An 18,847-nucleotide genomic window follows, 5' to 3' on the forward strand; every position below is an offset into this window, starting at 1 on the left:
CCCCTTCGTTGTAGCTTGATTTGTATTTTTTTATACATATGATTTTCGACTATTTTGATTATTTACTAGTGATTATGAATCTGGCGTGATTTGTGTCCAATAACTATAATGTTTTGCAGTCCATAATTGGCTAATACGTGTCGCTTTACTGCTACAGTGTACATTTTATTGTGCATTTCCACAACATTACAACAATTTGGGAACAGAGTATAAAAGATTATGTACTAGCGGCAGACGCTGCTCATTAAAGCGTGTCAACCAGACTCCGTGTGCATCTTCTGGCTTACAGGCCACGTTTATCAGCTGATCTCCCGCAAAGACTCGACACTTTTGTTCGGGCCCTGCAAGAGCCGTAAGACTTCATAAAGCATTCAAATTGCAAAATGTGTTAACTACTAAAACAATAAAGTCATTAGGGAAGAAGCGTTTCAAAATACATCCAATTATTTCCTTGTTGCCGTGCACTTTGCAGCGTGCTAGTGATCGCCATCTGCGACTTGCACAGGCCCGCATCCAGATCAGTATCTTAAGTAGCACATGTTTTTAATAGTTGGGAGCTTGTGGATTAGTATCTGGTGTGTGTACCAGAATAGAGAAGTGTCTCTTGTTACGCACATGCGCATTAGGAGAAAAGAACACTGAAATTAGTGTCTCTCGTCACTTAAGTGCGTATAAGAAGGGCGCATTGAGATAAGCGTCTCAATTAGGTACATGTGCAATAGAAGGGTGGTCTGCAGTTCCGTATTTTTCTCTGGAACGCAACACTGTGTTTGCATTCGTCGCGTCAGCCTAAATATTGAGCTGAGGTGGGACACCGGACTATTTAACTGAAGCAGATACCAGAACATGGCCCATCGCCATTCGCATAAGGTGAGTCACACCTTTGGGGTAGTTCAGAAACGTTGTCCATTTTTTTGCCGTCATTCCACCTTTTTAAGTCAAGGCGCGCTAGAATACTCTTTATTTACCTTCTTTCATCCCTTTTCTCTTACTGTGTCCCTGATAGCCGATTTTTTTTTAATTTTCATATGGAAGGAGTTCTTCACATTTTTCAGTCTTACGTTTTGGGAGGAGCTTGCCTAGATTTTATCATTTGGATGTCAAACTGTCGTCTGCTTAACACACATGACTCCTACTAGTGCACAGCTCAGGCCGACTATATCAGTTCTCAGACTGACAGACTGTCTGGGGGTTCCCCTGTTTTTCCATGCTTTTAAAAACCAAGTAGTGTGCTGTAGATTTCCTCAAATTCGTGAACAGTAATGCACATTTATCTGCTAGAGGTGACCGTATGTGAGCTAGTACTTTGTAAATTAGGATTGGAATGGACAGAAAGTTGTACATCAGGTCCCTCGTCAGCAGTTTGTTTCCAGATTTACCCAGTAGTCAAATTGCTAATTTAGTTTTCTTGTGGCCCTAATTGTCATAAAACTGTAACCTATTGGTGTGCTTGTGTCAGTGGCATTTTTGGTTGGAATATTGAAAGCTGTGGTTGTTTACAAATTGTAGGAAAACGTAATCTAAATGTTTTCCCATACTCTTTCAAAAGAAATGATCCAAAACTAGAAACAGGCTTCCAAATGTTATATAATGTAATGGTATATTTATATAGCGCAACCGTCTCTCCGAGGAGCATCTTGGCGCTGATGACGGAAACCAAAGATGGAAGCATAGCTGGTGTACTGCTAACGGTAAACAATAGGAGATTAGAGTTTTGCAGAGAGTGTCCGGTGCACTAAAAATCTAGATTTTTAGTGCCTTTCTAAACAGGGACTCTGATGTAATCTGGCGTTGATGTGGAGGTAGTTTATTCCATGCCTTTGAGCCAATAACTGTAAGTGATTTTCCTCCCTTAGACACCAATCTGAAGGCTGGTATTTTCAACAGATTGACATTTGCTGATCTTAAACTTTGGGAGGGAACATATCGCTTAAAACCAGTTCGAAGATATAGGGGGCCCGAGGAGTGTAAGGCCCTAAAAGTGATGATCAGGACCTTGAACAGGACGCGTTTGTGAATTGGCAGCCAATGTAGTATGTCTAGCACCGCTGATGCGGACAACCTCCTGGGACACTTCAGTACCAGCCGTGCCGCCGCATCTGCTGCTTGTTCAGGACTGATCTATTAGTTCCTGCATAGAGGCTGTTACAATAATCTAGCCTTGCTGTAATGAGAGCAACAGCAACAGTTTGCCTTGCTGAGATGGGGATCAGATCAAAGAATTTCTTTGGGCTTTTTATGATTTGGAAGCAGGTTGCGACAACTGCCAAAGATTGCTGTTTAAACGGTGGGGTGGAGTCAAATTTTATTCCTAGATTCCTAACCACGTTTACTGTGGTGGAAGGGGGGGGGGGGGGGGGGTGTATTCGCTGGCCACTAGAGTTTAGGCGAGAGCCTAAAGCTAACATTTAGATTTTTTCAGAATTACACCTCGGGTGGTTATTCATCCAGCTGAAAGTTGCTGTGAGGTATTTGCAGAGATTTTCTTTCGCCTGGCCAGTGTCATTGTGCAAGACCAAAATTAACTGCGTATCGTCCGCATATGAGATGGTGTTTATGTTAAAGGACGATATTAGCTTAATCAATGGAGCCATATAGGCATTAAAGAGGGTCGGGCTGAGACTCGAACCCTGGGGTACCCCTGAAAGAAGTGCCTTTTCGAGAGTGATATTTACCTGAGGTGATCACTTGACGTCGATCTTGCAGGAAGTTCTTTGTCCTCTCTAGTACACTGCCAGATCTACCAGATGATGCGAGACGGTCTTAAGAGAATGACGTGTGAGACCATGTTGCAAGCAGCCAACAGATCTAATAACACCAAGACTGCTCTCTTTCCCCGATCCAGGGCTTCTCTTAGGGTTTCAGTCATCTACAATAGGGCAGATTCTGTGGAGTATTGAGCTCTGAAACCTGATTGATTAGAGTGCAATGCATTTGTTTTCTCCAAAAAGGTTGTAAGTTGACTATTAACAAATTTTTCAGTCAACTTACACAAACTAGGTAGGAGCGAGATGGGCCGTAGTTTGGAAAGAGTAGTAGGATCTGCCAGTTGTTTCTTTTGGAGAGGTTTTACCGCAGCAAGTTTCCACTCAACTGGAATCTTGGCTGTTAAGAGCGAGGAGTTTATGATGTTATTTATATTAGAGTTCAGAATGTCGATGAGAGCGTGCGATAGAGTAGGGAGGCAAGGATCAAAGGGAGAGCCCGATTTAATGGACCTGATCGCCTGGCGCGATTCTTCCATTGTAACTGGCTGAAAGGTTTGCATACATGCTCTGTACTTGTCTACAGAGACTTCCTTGTTAGTGAAAGACTGATTTGCATATGGCTGGGTTCAAACTGAACTGGCATGGGGAGCAAAAAAACTACATATTTAGGCCCAAATCTCTGTACTGGGGTGAATGTATGTCATTGTTCTGCATTCTGTTCATCAATTGTTTTTTTTTTTGCATTGGTAACCCCGAATGGGACGGGTAAGCCCAGACGTGGGTCCGGTGCTCTCCATGCCACTGGAGTCAAGCTGTCCTGGCTGATGAGGGGTGAAACACCAAAACTGGTCCTAAGATGCTTGTTTCAAGTCCAGGGAGGATCTGGTCTGGCCGTTCGGGCTGTTAGATTTTGGTGGTTGGGTTACTCCGCCACAACGGTGATGGATATCCTGTCCACCAAAATATAAATCCCACAGGATACAATGATGTCAGCATTTCTAAAGGCGTTTTGCACACACGAAATCCGATTCTTCGAATTAGGGTTGGGAGTCTCTGTGTGTAAGTACTTATTTTTGGGTATCTAAAATAAATGTATGAGAGACTAATGGTTTGTGAAACAGACTAATTTTAGAGAGTGGCTATCCAGGGCAATATCTGACAAAGAACAGAATAATGAGAATTTATTTTACTATGATAGCGTGGCAAGCTGTTCCCAGCTGCCATATGAAGTACTGCATGGGAGAGTTCCTGATAAGCAGTTACTAGTTTCATCACTATAGCGATATAAATTAGTGACAACACATACAAGCCAACATTTCAGAAGAGGCAAGTGGGAGACTTTTAACAAATTGGGAGATTGTATTTCTCCCAATGACGTCAATTGAAGCAGAAGCAATTTCAACTGGGAGACAGCCAAAATGAAGCCATCTTTGAATTAAAAAATCGGGAGTCTTCAGCCTGAATCCGGTCTATTGGCATGTATGCCAACATGCCCTTGTCGCATATTGTGGTAAGAAAACAAACACAGCGGCCCATTTTCTTACCTTTGATTCCCTTGGTTTCATCAGTGATTGTAGCTCCATGTTGTTAAACTCTGACTCTTGTGAACCCTCCTCTATCCCTGTGTTACTATGTAGCTGTTAACTGTGGGATTTAAATTATATTGTTCCAGGCACCAGTTTCATTCTGTGATGTTGCTGCCTATTTCTCAGAAGAAGAGTGGAAGCTTTTGCACTTATGGCAGGAGGAACTTTACAAGAATGTGATGAAAGAAATACACCAAGTCTTGTTCTCACTGGGTAAGATTCGCTGCCTACATTGCGTGTTTATATGCTTAAACCTTGATTCTGCCACTGAGGTTGGTTTAATATTTAGTAAGGGGAGTTATTGTAATAATGGTAAGAATTAAGCTGAAATCCAAAGGGTGTTTTATCAAACTTTTCCTGATGAGCCCTAGAAGGCTCCCTGTTTTCCTACTCTTGAAGCAATGTTATTTTACATAAGAGGCCAAGACGGCTTGTATGAGTGCAACCTTAACGTAAATTGTGGAAGTTGCTTTCCTTGCAACAATAAATGAGCATAACCCCATTTGCATAGGTTCGTAGTGAATTCAAAGGATGGAATACAAAATTTGCTAGCATTTGCACCAAGAATTTTCAATTCTATTAAGGACACGGAGGCGAGGATTATGCTTCTCGTTCATTTACTGCAAAATACAGCATCCAATTAAAAATATTTTAATATCAACATAAACGACATATCCCATAATACCCTTCTCACAACCACCAATTATGGTCCTGCAGTCAATATAATAGTCTGTACGACAGTTTTGAGAGGCTGTTTCCTTGCTCCAAACAGTCCATAAACTTAAACTGCAACAATAATCAACAACATCTGCAGGGCCAGCTTCAGCGTCCATCTCCAACATACGCGGAACAGCTCATCTTGCAACAGGAGTGCAACACACCAACACAGTGATGAAAACTAGAACAGGCTTGCTCTGATTTCTGATCCAAACCTAGAAATGAAAGTAAACTTGTAATATCCATATAACACAGACTAAATATAGGCAGGTAAACAATGGAAGAAAAAGCAATCGAATCCTGACAAACAATCAATGGCTGACAATACTGAGTATGACAATCCTCACCTCTGTGCCCTTAATAGAACAAAAAGTTCTTGGCAAGAATGCTAGCAAATTTTGTATTCTATTTCAGGACCAGAGCCTTCGATTATGCTAGTTTAACGCTTATTGAAAACCACAGAAGTAATGTCACCCACATGTTTAAAATTAAACTGTTTAAAAGGAGACTCTGATGACCATTCAGCGGATCTCATAATGTCCTGAATTGTGGAACCCAACATAAATGAATTGGAGGCCATAGCCCCTCAAACAGATGGAGCCCTGAACACTCTAGTTTCAATACCAGCTTCTGCCATTATTGATTTCTACCATCTAGCAATTGTGCCAGATGACACTGGTTTAAACAGCTTCTGCAAGTCAATCAGTAATTGCGTAGAATCATCCATTCTCAAGTCGCAAGTACATTCCCTCATAAGCTTTCAAGCATTGAACTTGTCATTATTAGGGAAATCATTATACTCAATACACCGTGAAAACGTTTTAGTTCTGCCAGTAATGGTACAAGAAGTCCTTCAGAGTAAAAACTCTACCTGCTAAATTCCGAACTCACACATCCAAAGTTCTTTTAGAAGCTGATAGGCACAACAGCATAGCTAATTTAATTGCCAACTGCTTTCTGGATAAATGAGCATTACCCAGCCATTTATCAAAAAGAGGCAAAACCAAAGACGCATCCCATAGGAAAGAATGCTTAGCTTTGGGGGGATTAGTCACCCTTATGCCTAAAAGAAGTTAACAAAAGACAGGGTGAAATCCAACTGGCTTACCATCAACTTGTGCATGTCCTGCTGAAATAGCAGAATTAAATTATTCACTGATCTAGAAGACAAACCATCCGCAGATTTCTGAGACAGAAAATGTACAATGTGGGGTATTTCTGCCACCACAGGATCCAAGTGCCGTTTCAGGCACCAACCCATCCAGCATCACCATGCAGAAAAATACCTCTTCCTAGTACAGGAGGCCCAGGTTCACTTGATGAACTCTAAAGCTGCCTCTGAAATGCCTGGCAAGTTCAACTGTTGCCGGAAAGCCTCCTGACCATCAGGGACAATTACCCAACACTATCATTGGGTGCAGTTCTTCGTGAGGACCCCACAGCATAGTCTGAGACCAAGACCGAAAGAGAGGGCTATCGCACACTGTTAGAACTGGGGGTCTCTAGTTGGCTGAGGTAGGTACCTTAGGCCAAATAGGGATCCTTGCTTCTAAGTCAGGGAAAGGAAGGACACCTTCTCAGATAGCTCCTGCCCACACCCTCTGTAGCTTGGCATGAGCAGCCAGTCTTATCTCCAAGGCACATGTGCAAAGTATTTGCAACCACACTCTCAGTAACCCAATGATGACACCTCAAATGGACCTTAAGAAAAACAAGTATATGGTTATATAAAAAGATATAGGATGAGACCATACGATAAAAATCCAATATATGCGTATTTGTAATATTTCTATTTCACCTGGCCGGTTATTAGGCCAGCAAGCCCTTGGAGGTTCTTGCAGTATTAATGAGTAATTCTCTATGATCCCACGCAGTCCTAATGCAATGCTATGCAGTTCGTAATGCAAGAAATAGGCACTTCGTAATGTCAACATAATGCAGTTCGTAATGCAACAGTAACGCAGTTGGTTATGCAGAAATAATGCAATGTGTAATGCAACAATCAGGTAGTTCGTAATACCAAAATAATGTACTCCGGCACAGATTATGGTCTTCGAGACGGTTTCTATGCCCTTCCTTCTCATTTGCAGTCAACTATTGCAGAAATATGCCCCCAACACGGTTATTCTGTAAAACAAAGTGTAGCTCCACACTCCGGCCGGGGGGGGGTGGGGGGGGGGTGCGACCTCGCGACTCGGGCCTCCGTTCCAACTTCATTGATTTGGGATGTGGAATTTGCGAACCCCGCCCCCCCCCCCCCAACCCCCCCCTCCCTCCCGCCGACAACCGAGAAGGATCGAGGTCCAGGCAGGCTCGGGCCGGCGGCACAGCTCCTCTGGGGCCGCGGGTCCGGGCCGATGGCAAAGACCAAGATCTCAGGCTGCAACAGGGCACACAGCGTCGCTATGACTCACTTGAGCCTTGGGTGTGCACAGTCTTAGGGCAATCCTCACGAAAGTTTCAGGCTGCACGAAGCACACGCACACAGCATCGCTGAGTCTCACTTGAGTTCCTGGTGCACACGATCACAAGGCAATAGTCACAAAGATCTCAGGCTGCACAATGCATACGCACACAGCGTCGCTGAGACTCACTTGGATTCCGGGGGTGCACGATCACAGGACTATCTTCACAAAGGTTTCAGGCTTCACAAAGCACATGCACACAGCATCACTGAGACTCATTTGGACTCCTGGTGCCCGCGATCACAGGGCAATTCTTATGAGGTCTCGGGCTGCAAAAAGCACACGCACATAGCGCTGCTAAGACACTCCTGGAAACTTTTGTGTTCCTGAGTTTCTGCAACAGGGAGCCAGCTCTCCTTGGGCCCTTGGTGATAAGTTACTTCAGGACACAGCAAAGTCCTTTCCAGCAGGGGGACACAGCACACAGCAAAGTCCCTTCAGCCATACCTTGGTTAAATCAGCAAACTGCAGGACAGCCTCAGAGCACACAGCAAGGATCACTCCATTCCTTCAGTCTCTTCACCTGTTTCTTCCTTGGCAGAGGTTCCTCTTGACAACGAAGTAGTTGCAATCCTTTACAGTCTTGAACAGTTCCATTCCAAAGTCCAGGGGTTTCAGCTCTCATAGTTATACCCCTCAATGTCTTTGAAGTCTTTGGTTCAGGGGGGCACTGACTCCTGTCCAAACAAGTTCTGGGTGTCTCCCTGCCAGGTGACACCTTCTTTGGTAGTGGGGATCCAGCTCCTTAATCACTCAGCAGGAGATGGAGTCATTGTTTTATGGCAGCAGCCCAGGCCTCTTCACTTCCAGGGGCTACTCCTCCCCCCTACATGCCAGATGCAGGCCAGCCTGTTGCTCTCTCACCTCCTCCTGGGAAAGACATGTCCCAGAGCCTATCACATTCAAATCCAGACAATCAATCCACAACCAGGCAGAGACACACAGAAATGTTAAAACACAAAAACCCAGCCACTTCCAAAAGAGTGGTTTCTAAACACACAATGCAAAAACCACCTTCACAAAAAGATGTGTTATTAAATTGTGAGTGCAGGCACACTAAACTTCACCTCTCCATCTTAAGCCACTGGGAAGATAGGCTGGAACATATTAAACAGCCACCCCATTCTGTCCTATGGGGAAGATGGCCTTTCAATAGTGAAAAACGAAATGGAGAGTATTTCTCTGTCAGAACATGGTACACATCTCAGTACATGGCCTACCTTTCACATACACTGCACCCTGCCCAGGCGGGTACCCTGTACCTACCATAGAGGCATCTGATGTGCATAAAATAGGAAGGGTAAGGCCTGGCAAGTGGGTGCACTTGTCAGGACAACATGGCAGTTTAACAAACTGCACACAGGCACTTCAGTGGCAGGCCGGAGTTCTCTCTTTATGGCTACTTGTGTGGGTGGCACAATTAGTGCTGCAGGCCCACTAGTAGCATTTGCATTACTAGCCCTGGCACACCTAGTGCACTTCACTAGTGGAGAACCGGGCCTTATGGGCCTGGCGATGCAGGGCACGCCTTAAATCCCCGAGTTCACCTGCCTTGTCGAACAGAGACACGAGACACTCTGAGTGTGGAAAACCAGGTTTATTAGCTGCAGCCAAGCACAGTTGTCCTAGAAGTACACACGAAATTTAAATTCTAAGGAGACTGTCACTTCAATCCGTGGCACACAGTCTTTTATAGCAAACATATTTACTGAGTTTACTCCCTACACATATCAATCAATCAATCAAAGCATTTGTATAGCGCGCTACTCACCCGGAGGGTCTCAAGGCGCTTGCGGGGGGGGGGGGGGGGGGGGGGGGGAACTCCGCTACTGCTCGAACAGCCAGGTCTTGAGTTGCTTCCTGAAGGCGAGGTGGTCTTGGGTCAGGCGAAGGTGGATGGGGAGGGAGTTCCACGTCTTGGCAGCCAGGTAGGAGAAGGATCTTCCTCCCATTGTGGCTTTTCGGATGCGGGGGACGATGGCGAGGGCGTGGCTGGTCGATTGTAGCTGGCAGGTGGGAGTGTAGAAGGTCAGGCGGTCGTTGAGGTATCTGGGGCCTGGGTTGTGGAGAGCTTTGTGTGTGTGGGTGAGGAGTCGGAACGTGATTCTCTTGCTGACGGGGAGCCAGTGCAGGTCTCTCAAGTGTCCAGAGATGTGGCTGTGACGGGGGATGTCCAGGATGAGTCGTACTGAGGCATTCTGGATCCGCTGGAGTCTCTTCTGTAGTTTGGCTGTCGTTCCGGCATAAAGGGTGTTCCCGTAGTCCAGACGGCTGGTGACGAGGGCCTGGGTGACCATCTTCCTGGTTTTGGTGGGGATCCACCGGAAGATCTTCCGTAGCATGCGTAGTATGTTGAAGCATGACGAGGAGACGGCGTTGACTTGTCTGGTCATCGAGAGGGAGGAGTTCAGGATGAAACCTCAGGTTGTGTGCGTGGTCCGTTGGTTTGGGTGCGCTGCCCAGGCCAGGAGGCCACCAGGAGTCGTCCCAGGTGGAGGGTGATGATCCCAGGATGAGGACTTCCGTCTTATCTGAGTTCAGTTTCAGGCGGCTGTTCATCATCCACTCAGCTACGTCTTTCATCCCTTCGTGTAGGTTGGTTCTGGCGGTTGCGGGGTCGTTGGTGAGGGAGAGGATCAGCTTGTTGTCGTCGGCGTAGGAGATGATGTTCTTCCGGCGAGGAAGGAGATGATCCACTCCAGTGCCTTCTGCTGGATTCCAATGTTTTTGAGGCGCTGCACTAGGGTGCGGTGACAGACCGTGTCTAACGCTGCGGAGAGGTCCAGGAGGATGAGGGCCGCTGTTTCCCCGTTGTGGAGCAGGGCTCCGATGTCATCGGTGGCTGCGATGAGGGCGGTCTCGGTGCTGTGGTTGGCCCGGAAGCCGGACTGCGAGTGGTCGAGGGATCCGTTCGTCTCGAGGAAGGCGGCCAGCTGTCTGTTGACGGTCTTCTCAATGACTTTGGCAGGAAAAGGAAGGAGCAGTAGTTTTTGAGGTCGGTGGGGTCCGCTGATGGTTTCTTCAGTAGGGCGCTGAGTTCGGCGTGCTTCCAGCTCTCTGGGAAGGTGGCGGTGTCGAAGGAGGCGTTGATGATGTCCCGGAGATGGGGTGCGATGATGGAGTCGGCCTTGTTGAAGACGTGGTGAGGGCAGGGGTTGGTTGGTGATGCGGAGTGTATGGAGTTCATCGTGTGGATGGTGTCTTCAGTGTTGACCGGGGTCCAGGCGCGGAGGGTGGTGGTGGGGGGCGTTGGTATTGTCGTCGGCTGTGTGCTGAAACTGTTGTGTATATCTGCGATCTTGCTGTGGAAGAACGAGGCGAGCGAGTTGCAGAGGTCTTGCGAGGGGGTGATGTCGTTGTTTCCGGCGCTAGGGTTCGAGAGCTCTTTGACGATGTTGAAGAGTTCCTTGCTGTTGTGGGCGTTGTTGTCTAGTCGTTCCTTGAATGCGGTTTTCTTGGTGTTGTGGATCAGCTGGTGGTGTTTTCGGGTGGCGTGCTTGAGGGTGGTCATGTTGTCTGTAGTCGGGTCTCTGCGCCAGGCTTTCTCGAGGGCTCAGCAGTTCTTCTTGGAGTTCTTGAGTTCGTCGGTAAACCAGGATGCTTTCTTGCTGCCGGGTCTGGCGGGGGGGGGCGGGGTCTTCAGTGGAGTGAGGTCGTCTACGCAGTTGGTGATCCACCTTGTGAGGTTGTTGGCGGCTTGGTTGGGGTTCGCTGAGCTGGCGGGAGGGTTCTGGCTCAGGGATGTGGTGAGCTGGTCGGTGGTGGTCTTGTTCCAGCTTCTGCGGGGAACCTGTTGCGGGTGGTGGTGGATCGTGGCCCTTCTGAAGCTGAAGTGGACGCAGCTGTGGTCTGTCCAGTGGAGCAGTGGAGGCCGGTGGCGTGGCTGAAGGAGATGTCTTTGCTGGAGGAGAAGACGGGGTCAAGCGTGTGGCCGGCGTAGTGGGTGGGGGTGGTCACCAGTTGCTTGAGTCTGAGGTTGGAGAGGTTGTCAGGCAGGGTGGTGGTGTTGCTGTTGTTGTTGTTCTCCAGGTGGAAGTTGAGGTCCCCTAGGAGGATGTAGTCAGCGAAGGGGAGGGCGTGTGGGCTGATGAAGTCTGCGATGTCTTCGCTGAATTGTGCGCGAGGTCCTGGGGGTCTGTAGATGCGGGTGCCTCTGAGGGTGGTCTTGGGGTCGGTGTGTATCTGGAAGTGCAGGTGTTCCTACGGCTGTGAGGGTGTCGTCTGAGTTGGTTGTGATGCGGATGGTGTTCTTGTGGACGATGGCGATTCCTCCTGTCTGGTTGACGCGGTCCCTCCGGTTGATCTTGTATCCGTCCGGGATGGCGATGGCAATGTTGGGCGCTGAGGAGGCGTTCATCCATGTTTCCGTGAGGAAGGCAACGTCTGGAGATGTGGAGTCGAGGAGGTTCCAGAGTTTGATGTCGTGTCTGTGGATGTAGCGGGTATTGAGCAGGATGCACTTCAGGTGGTTGCTGCTGGGGGTCGGCTTGGCGGGTGCAGTGCGGGTCCGGATGCAGGAGAACTTGCAGGATTGGCAGGTGAAGGGTCCGTGGGTGCGTCCTGGGCTGGCTCGGTGGCAGCCCGGGATCCGGCCGTTGTTGAGTGCGTGGAGGGAGGCAGCGTCGTAAGTACGGCGGGTGGGCTGGCATCTGCGGGGGCCAGGGGTTCTGGCACTGGGCGTGGTCCAGGCGCGGACGGGCGCAGACGGGCTTACCTTTGGTGCACCTTTGGCGCACATCCGGCGCGCCTCCTGCGTGTACGCATGCACTCTGCCATAATGGAGAGTGGGGGGGGAGGGGCGAGGGAGGAGCAGCTGGGAGGCGGGAGCAGGGTGGCAAGTGGGGGGGGAGGTGTGCGGTGATGCTGGAGGTGGTGGGGCCGCGGGGGAGCACCGGCAGGGAGCAGGGTGGGGAAGGGAAACAGCTGGGCACAGAGGCAGCAAGTCACGCAGGACAAAACGGTACAGCACAAACTGGGAGAAAACGAATGCAGGCACTAAGAAAAACGAAGGCAGTACAATGAAAAACGAGTGAGGCACAGAAGGGCAGTCAAGGGCAGGGGGCCAAGGCAAACGGGGGCAAAACATCACTGGCAGCGGCGGCAGGAGGGACCGGGCACACGTGGGGTGGGCCACGCGGCGGGAGGAGCGACCGGACTGACATACAAAACAAGCCAATAGGAAAAGTTGGAAAACAAGCTATCAGGTGTCTCAAATACGCCCCTCTCTCAGACCCCGTTTGTTACCCCTCCCAACAAATTAATCCGTGATAGTACCGACAATCCAATTTGAAGGTGGCAGGACGTATTTGTGTGCCTCGAAGGATAGTTGTGTAACAAGAGAATACAAGGAGAGAATAGCGAAGGCCAGTTGAATAAGATAATATAAAGAAAGAATAGGAGAAGGCAAATAGTCAGTCGAGACCGGGATCAATCAACTCAGACATGGATTAACGAACTCGGCCAGATCCTGACATCGGTATCGTAAACAAGGGCAGGGGGTTACTCTTTAACAGAAAACACACGTAGCAGCTGAGAAAAGCCAAAACACTCCGTTCGCCGTGCTGCCTGAGTGAGGGCAACACAAAATGGAGACGAGACACAAAATGACAGCTAAATACGGGACAGTCAGAAATCGAAGAACCTCACTAGAGACTTTACTAGTAAGGCAAACATACCAATCATGGACAACCAATTATCAATACACTTTACACAGGGAGCACTTGAACTTCGACACTGATCAGCAGTGGCAAAGTGCCCAAAGCATCTAAGTTGGCAATACCATGTCAGAAAAAAGGTCTAGGGGGAAGGCAAAAAGTTTAGGTAACTTAAACCAAAAAGGGCCAAGTCCAACACACACCATCTCTAAAAGAATCAGAAACCAAGTCTGTGCTTTCCAAAGAGGAGTGGCCAGTACTACTTCCGCTACCTGTTGGTTGATCTGAGTCACCACCCGAGTATTAGTGTGAACAGGGGAAGGGCATAATGCATTGTCGCTGACTAATCCTGGGAAAAAGAACCTGTCGCTTTTGACAACGGATCCAGCATCCAGCTGAAAAAGGTCTCTAGCTATCGGTTCAGTCTGGAGGCAAAAAGCTCTATCCTGCACAGGCCCCAAGCTGACTGTATTCACTGAAACAGATGTGGATGAAGCCGCCAATCGCTGTAGTCTGTTAGATACCTGGAGTTCCAATCCGCCACTGCATTAGATTGTTCTTGAATGTATTCCACTTTCACAGATATTTTGTGACTTGGGCAATAATGCCTAAAGACCTTGTCTATCTCCCCCAAAAGTGACTACTCTGAGACCACCTCTACTAAAATGGCATTGGGAGAACCCTTGTCTAGTGGGGTAGAATGTACCTCCCATGGTAGAATCTTGCCACTCTCCTCTACCACAACTGTATGCACCTCTGGGAGGGCCTTAGTATTAATGGGAAAAGCAGCCCATACTCGCACTATTACAAAGACCAGCTAGAAATACCCTTTTTTATATTTGATTGTGCTTTATTTTATTTTTATTTTATTTTCAAAGTTTTATATAGCGCGAACAAGATCTTCGCAGATATCAGCGCGCTTTACATAGAAGGGTACATGAGGGAACAAAGTCAAATAGGTAAATCAATAGATCATACAGTACAGAAGGGTACATGAGGGAACAAAGTCAAATAGGTAAATCAGTAGATCATACAGTACAAATAATACAAATAGGTGGCTGCAAAGCCAATCATGTGAGTGATAAGACAACTCATACAAATGAGTAAAGGGGTCAAGCAAGTAATACAGATCAGTGCAGGGTGTTAATAGGGTTCGAGATAGTAGATCAAGTGTATTTAGCCATAAGGATAGCTTTTACTTTTTTAAAGAGTGTAGTGGAGGATATAAGCCTGGTTTCGGGAGGGAGTGAGTTCCAAATCCTTGGCGCCATTCCTGAGAAGGAGCGCTTGTATGTTTTTTCCTTCCGGAATCTTCGAGGTTTCAGCAGAAGATTGTTTGTGCCTCTCGTGTTTCTGATTCCCCCAGAGATTGTCAATTTCTGAGCAAGGTAGCCGGGTGAGTTTAGGTGTACCGCCTTGTGAGTCATGCAAGCGATTTTCAGATGTATTCTGGCTTCAAAAGGCAGCCAATTCAGGGACTTCAAGTCAGGGGTAATGTGGGAGTGCTTTTTTGACCCAGTGATGAGTCTCGCTGCAGCATTTAGAGACGCTTTATCCAAGATGTGACAGTACCGACATACTTGGAAATGCCCTTCAAAAATTTGTCACTAAAGAGGTGAACCTCGGCGAAGGGACCAGCGTTAGCCTAAGCGAGCTCAGTCAGGTTTGAATCCATGTGCATGGGAAGGGACTTGCGTTCTCTCACTTCGCTGCCAAGAGTAGCACACCACTGCTGCTCCTGACCCTCGATTCAGCCCCCTTGACATAATTGACCCGCGCTATGGGTTGCAGCATCTCACGCTGCGGGACTCACTCTGCACATGCACCGGTTTGTGCCGTATCACTATACTACAAGCCGTATTAAACCTGACCAACTTCCATGGTTCGCAATTGCTCATGACGTGATTTTACAGTATGGAGCTGGCTGCGTTCTAATTTGACTCTTGATGCACTTGCAGCAGTACACTGGAAGCAATTGCTATTTTGGTACCTCTTACACAGGCATTTCTTCTCTTAGGCATATATTTTAAGTCCTGATGGTGGTCCCCATATTTCAATGAAGGATCGAAACGTTGTAGACCAAAAAGTACCATGACTATTTCAAATGGGTTTTATTGAGATATAAATAGCAAAGTTACCTTATGAACGTACGTGGTGCAAATTCAACACTTGTGGCACCACGCTGTAAATGCCTGAGTTTTTTGTTTATATAATTTGTTCAGTTTTCCTGTCTGAATATTTATTAAAATTACTCTGTATATGATCCTATTCTAGGCTGCTATTGATATTATTTTCTATATGTATTGTTATAAATATTTCTCTGGAAGGGACCTTTTGTTCCTCTACAAATTGCGTCTTTCAGATGACATAGCGCAGTTTGGATTCCCCAATAAGTATATAGCTGCTGGGTCCAGCCTGCCGACATATGGTGGTCAACAAGGGAGCCAGATACTTTTCCTATGAAGACAATTTGGAGAATCTTCGGTCCAGCCATGACATCCGCGACAGGCGCATACAAAGCCCTTTTTTGGGTCTTTGGCAAGATACTTCAGAAATGTCAATGCTAGGGTCGATCTCTGAGGTCTCAGCAACTTTGTCAGGGATATCTGGCCTGGGGCATTCCGCCCTATGACGGTTGTGAACGTAGTTGTCAAAACCCTTACATGAATTCTTGTGTAGGTAATCAGATACCGCCCAATCAGACAATCTTGGGCGAACAATGTCTTTGGGATGAAAACTAAAGGGATTGAAGAGAGACATGGTAGTTGCCTAAGGCTTGGCTGACGTGGACTTTTTAGCCTTTTTGCTATTAGGAGGATTATCATAATCTGAATGGGTGGAATCTCTATGCATAGAGGCATTTTTAATGTCTTTATCATTTCTATGCTTCAATTGTGACCCTGAAGAAGTCGAAGGGGCTGAGTAGCCATGATCTCCAACTGGACCTTGTGGGAGATTCACCAAAGTGTCTGCATGAAGCCACTCGGATGACTTGGCTTTTGCCTTACTAGGCAAGTCCGAAGAACCAACTGTAGGATCCGTGAAAACCATGTTGTTTAGCAAAGCTCACTATTTGAGCATGGGGGTTGACTTAAGAGTAGCCGCCAGAGCTTCAATAACTGATAGGAACAGCAGTCTCAATTGCCCTGTTGACCGAGTGCTGGACAGAGGCACTCGTTCCGCCCGCAAGTTACCTCGCCTCAGTAATTATTTCGCACTAACCCGGCTCCTTCTCCCAATACAGTGTATACTTTGTAATCAGCGCGTCAACAGTGGCCATCTCGCCCCACACTTTCTTGTGTGCAGAAATCGCCAATAGCCACCATTGGTAAGAATACATCCGATCCCAACCTCATCACCGCTCCACCCAGGCTAAGCGATCACCCGTTTCATACCCACTTTGAACCGACTATAATTAGCCGTGGCCCATTTCCGGTTTCACCGTAGGTAATTCCACACTGTCAATACCCTGGCCACGACGATGCTTTAGAACCACACCCCACTAGCGACGGACTGCAACGGTTCGCATGGTCCCCACGGCCGCGCGCTGGTTCTCGAACCTGAGCATTCAAACGTCACCACCGCAACACCACCGTACCACGGTTCATCCTTATTATGTTACCGTTCTCAATTTGTAAGGAATATTAGTTAAAATGTTGCTATCCTCTTCGCTATTTTGCTTGACTTTCACTGGCACCCAAAACACCTTCTATGCCACACGCCCGCATGCTTGTTTCACTCTGCCGCTACGCCTTGATACCACACACCATCCGTGAATTGTCACTGTCCGTAGTACGCAGGCTAACCACAATGACAGTATGTCGGTCACCCTTGGATGATCCTACAATGTTAACTGATACATCCCCCCCCCCATTTACCACAAATCCGCTTTGGACCACACACCCGCACTTTCGGCTGAATGTGCCCACAGTGTGTTTAAGTCACCAAAGTCACTATGTGTCTTGCTGCCAAGCTGCTCTATGAAATTGTATAAATATATATCCAAGTTGTCTCTCGCAGGCCACTGTATATTTTTTCCCTCACTGTTTTCTACCCTAACAGGCTCATACTGTTCATACCAGGCAAATGTTATGATTTAGTCCTGATGATGATCCCGATAATTAGTGAGCATGGGATTGAAACGTCGACACTTGTATATAGCACCACAAATTTCCACTGTGTCTAACTATTGTGGTACCAATTTTTGGTTAAACTCGCTGCAGAGTACATTATATGCTAGTTACAGTAGCTCAAAGTCTTTGCCTGTATTTATCTAATCTTGTTTTGTTTAAACCTTTTGTATTCTTGTTCCATTTTCCCACACTTCCTTTCCAAAGTAGGGTACAAGCTTGTGCCCTATCACATAATGTGTGTTTTAAAAAATTTGCTGAATCTATTCCTAACTATTGATGAATAAAACTCCATGTCCGGCTGGACATTGGATTCATATAGTAACCCATTGTTGTCTATATTGTATTCTGGTTTCTGATTTTTCTGTCTGCTAAGGACCATTGCTCCTTTTAATATAACCAGAGAATCAACCAAATTGTCTTCCAAATAGGGCCCCTCTGGTTGTTGTTCATAGTAGAATTTATATTCTTCCTCCTCAAAGGGGGGCCAATTTTCCATTATTAAAATGCTAACTAAACCAAACACAATATGCCAAGTCTATCCCGAGGGGTGAGCCAACCTTGGGTGCACCAACAAGAGAAAAGCCACTGGCTCATGAGCAGATGCTTGAAAAAATATTATTGCAGTACCAGGATATCCAGGGCACCCAGAGCATAATTGTTATTCAAGCGTGCACACCGCTGATGAGGGCAGCTCAAATTATTACAGCCGGAGCCGGCGTCTCTTCTGTTCTGAGAGGCTCAATTAACAGAACAGTGAGAAATCGAGTGTTAAAAGAAAGCTACAGCGAGGATGGATAAAAAAAAGCCATAGCCCAAAGGAACTCAAATACCTATCCCAATTGGGCTAGGTGCATCCCAAGGCTCAGTAGGAACAATCGGGCCCGATTAGGGAAGGCACTGAGTCATTTAACAAAGGCTGTATAACATGTAGACGGCCTGCTCGGGGAGCGCAAATCAAGGGAAATTAATATATGGTCCCACGGGTTTGGGCGGGACTAATGATAATAGCTTGTTTTCCAGCAACGCAGACGGTGTGGTAATGGAGCGTGTAAATATATGATCAAGAAATAAACTACCACAACACAATAAATAACTACAATAATCGATATACAGTATTGCAATAAGAACAATAACAGAGATACACTTATCTCGGCTGCGAGCAGCAAAGAAAGAGGATATCAGGATGGTGGTACCGACTATTACATGGACTGCTGGAGCATGATTGGTGGTTGTGAACATAGCATCATGAGATATGTAAGTTATGTTGATATTAAAACCTTTTTCTTTGGCTGTTGTATTTTGTAATGAAAGAAAGAGAAGCATAATCGGAGCCTCCGGTCCTGAAATAATATTATTTTGCCTACGGTCTATGTGCATGCACAAAAACTTTTGGGGATGCAATAAATGTTTGTCTCACTCGAGGCTGCCCTTTGGAATGCTGCAAGGAGGGTCACAGGGCCATCTGAATATCGCCAAAAGGAAGTGCTGCTACAGACAGCTTTGCCTCGTGGGTGCCCTAGACCCCTTTCTGAAGGAGCCTAATTGGTGCCTTTCAGATATACTTCTATTGGGGCTGAGAGGACT

The 18,847-nt window shown here is 46.9% G+C and overlaps 1 protein-coding gene across 2 annotated transcripts in view; it reads left to right on the plus strand.

The window, feature by feature from the left end:
- The first annotated feature begins 633 nt into the window (after positions 1-633).
- Positions 634-18,847, plus strand: part of LOC147712330 (uncharacterized) — a 53,752-nt gene continuing 35,538 nt past the window's right edge. The window contains exons 1-2 of one of the 2 annotated variants that reach the window (XM_086923029.1): positions 634-870; positions 4,381-4,507. In XM_086923029.1, the coding sequence (XP_086779155.1) occupies positions 847-870; positions 4,381-4,507 (151 nt within the window). In that variant the 5' untranslated portion in view covers positions 634-846. The remainder of the gene's footprint in view (positions 871-4,380; positions 4,508-18,847) is intronic. The other variant, XM_086923030.1, reaches the window with a different exon arrangement.

This window comes from Lissotriton vulgaris, chromosome 5 (genome assembly GCF_964263255.1).
Source record: "Lissotriton vulgaris chromosome 5, aLisVul1.2, whole genome shotgun sequence".
NCBI classification, from domain to species: Eukaryota; Metazoa; Chordata; class Amphibia; order Caudata; family Salamandridae; genus Lissotriton; species Lissotriton vulgaris.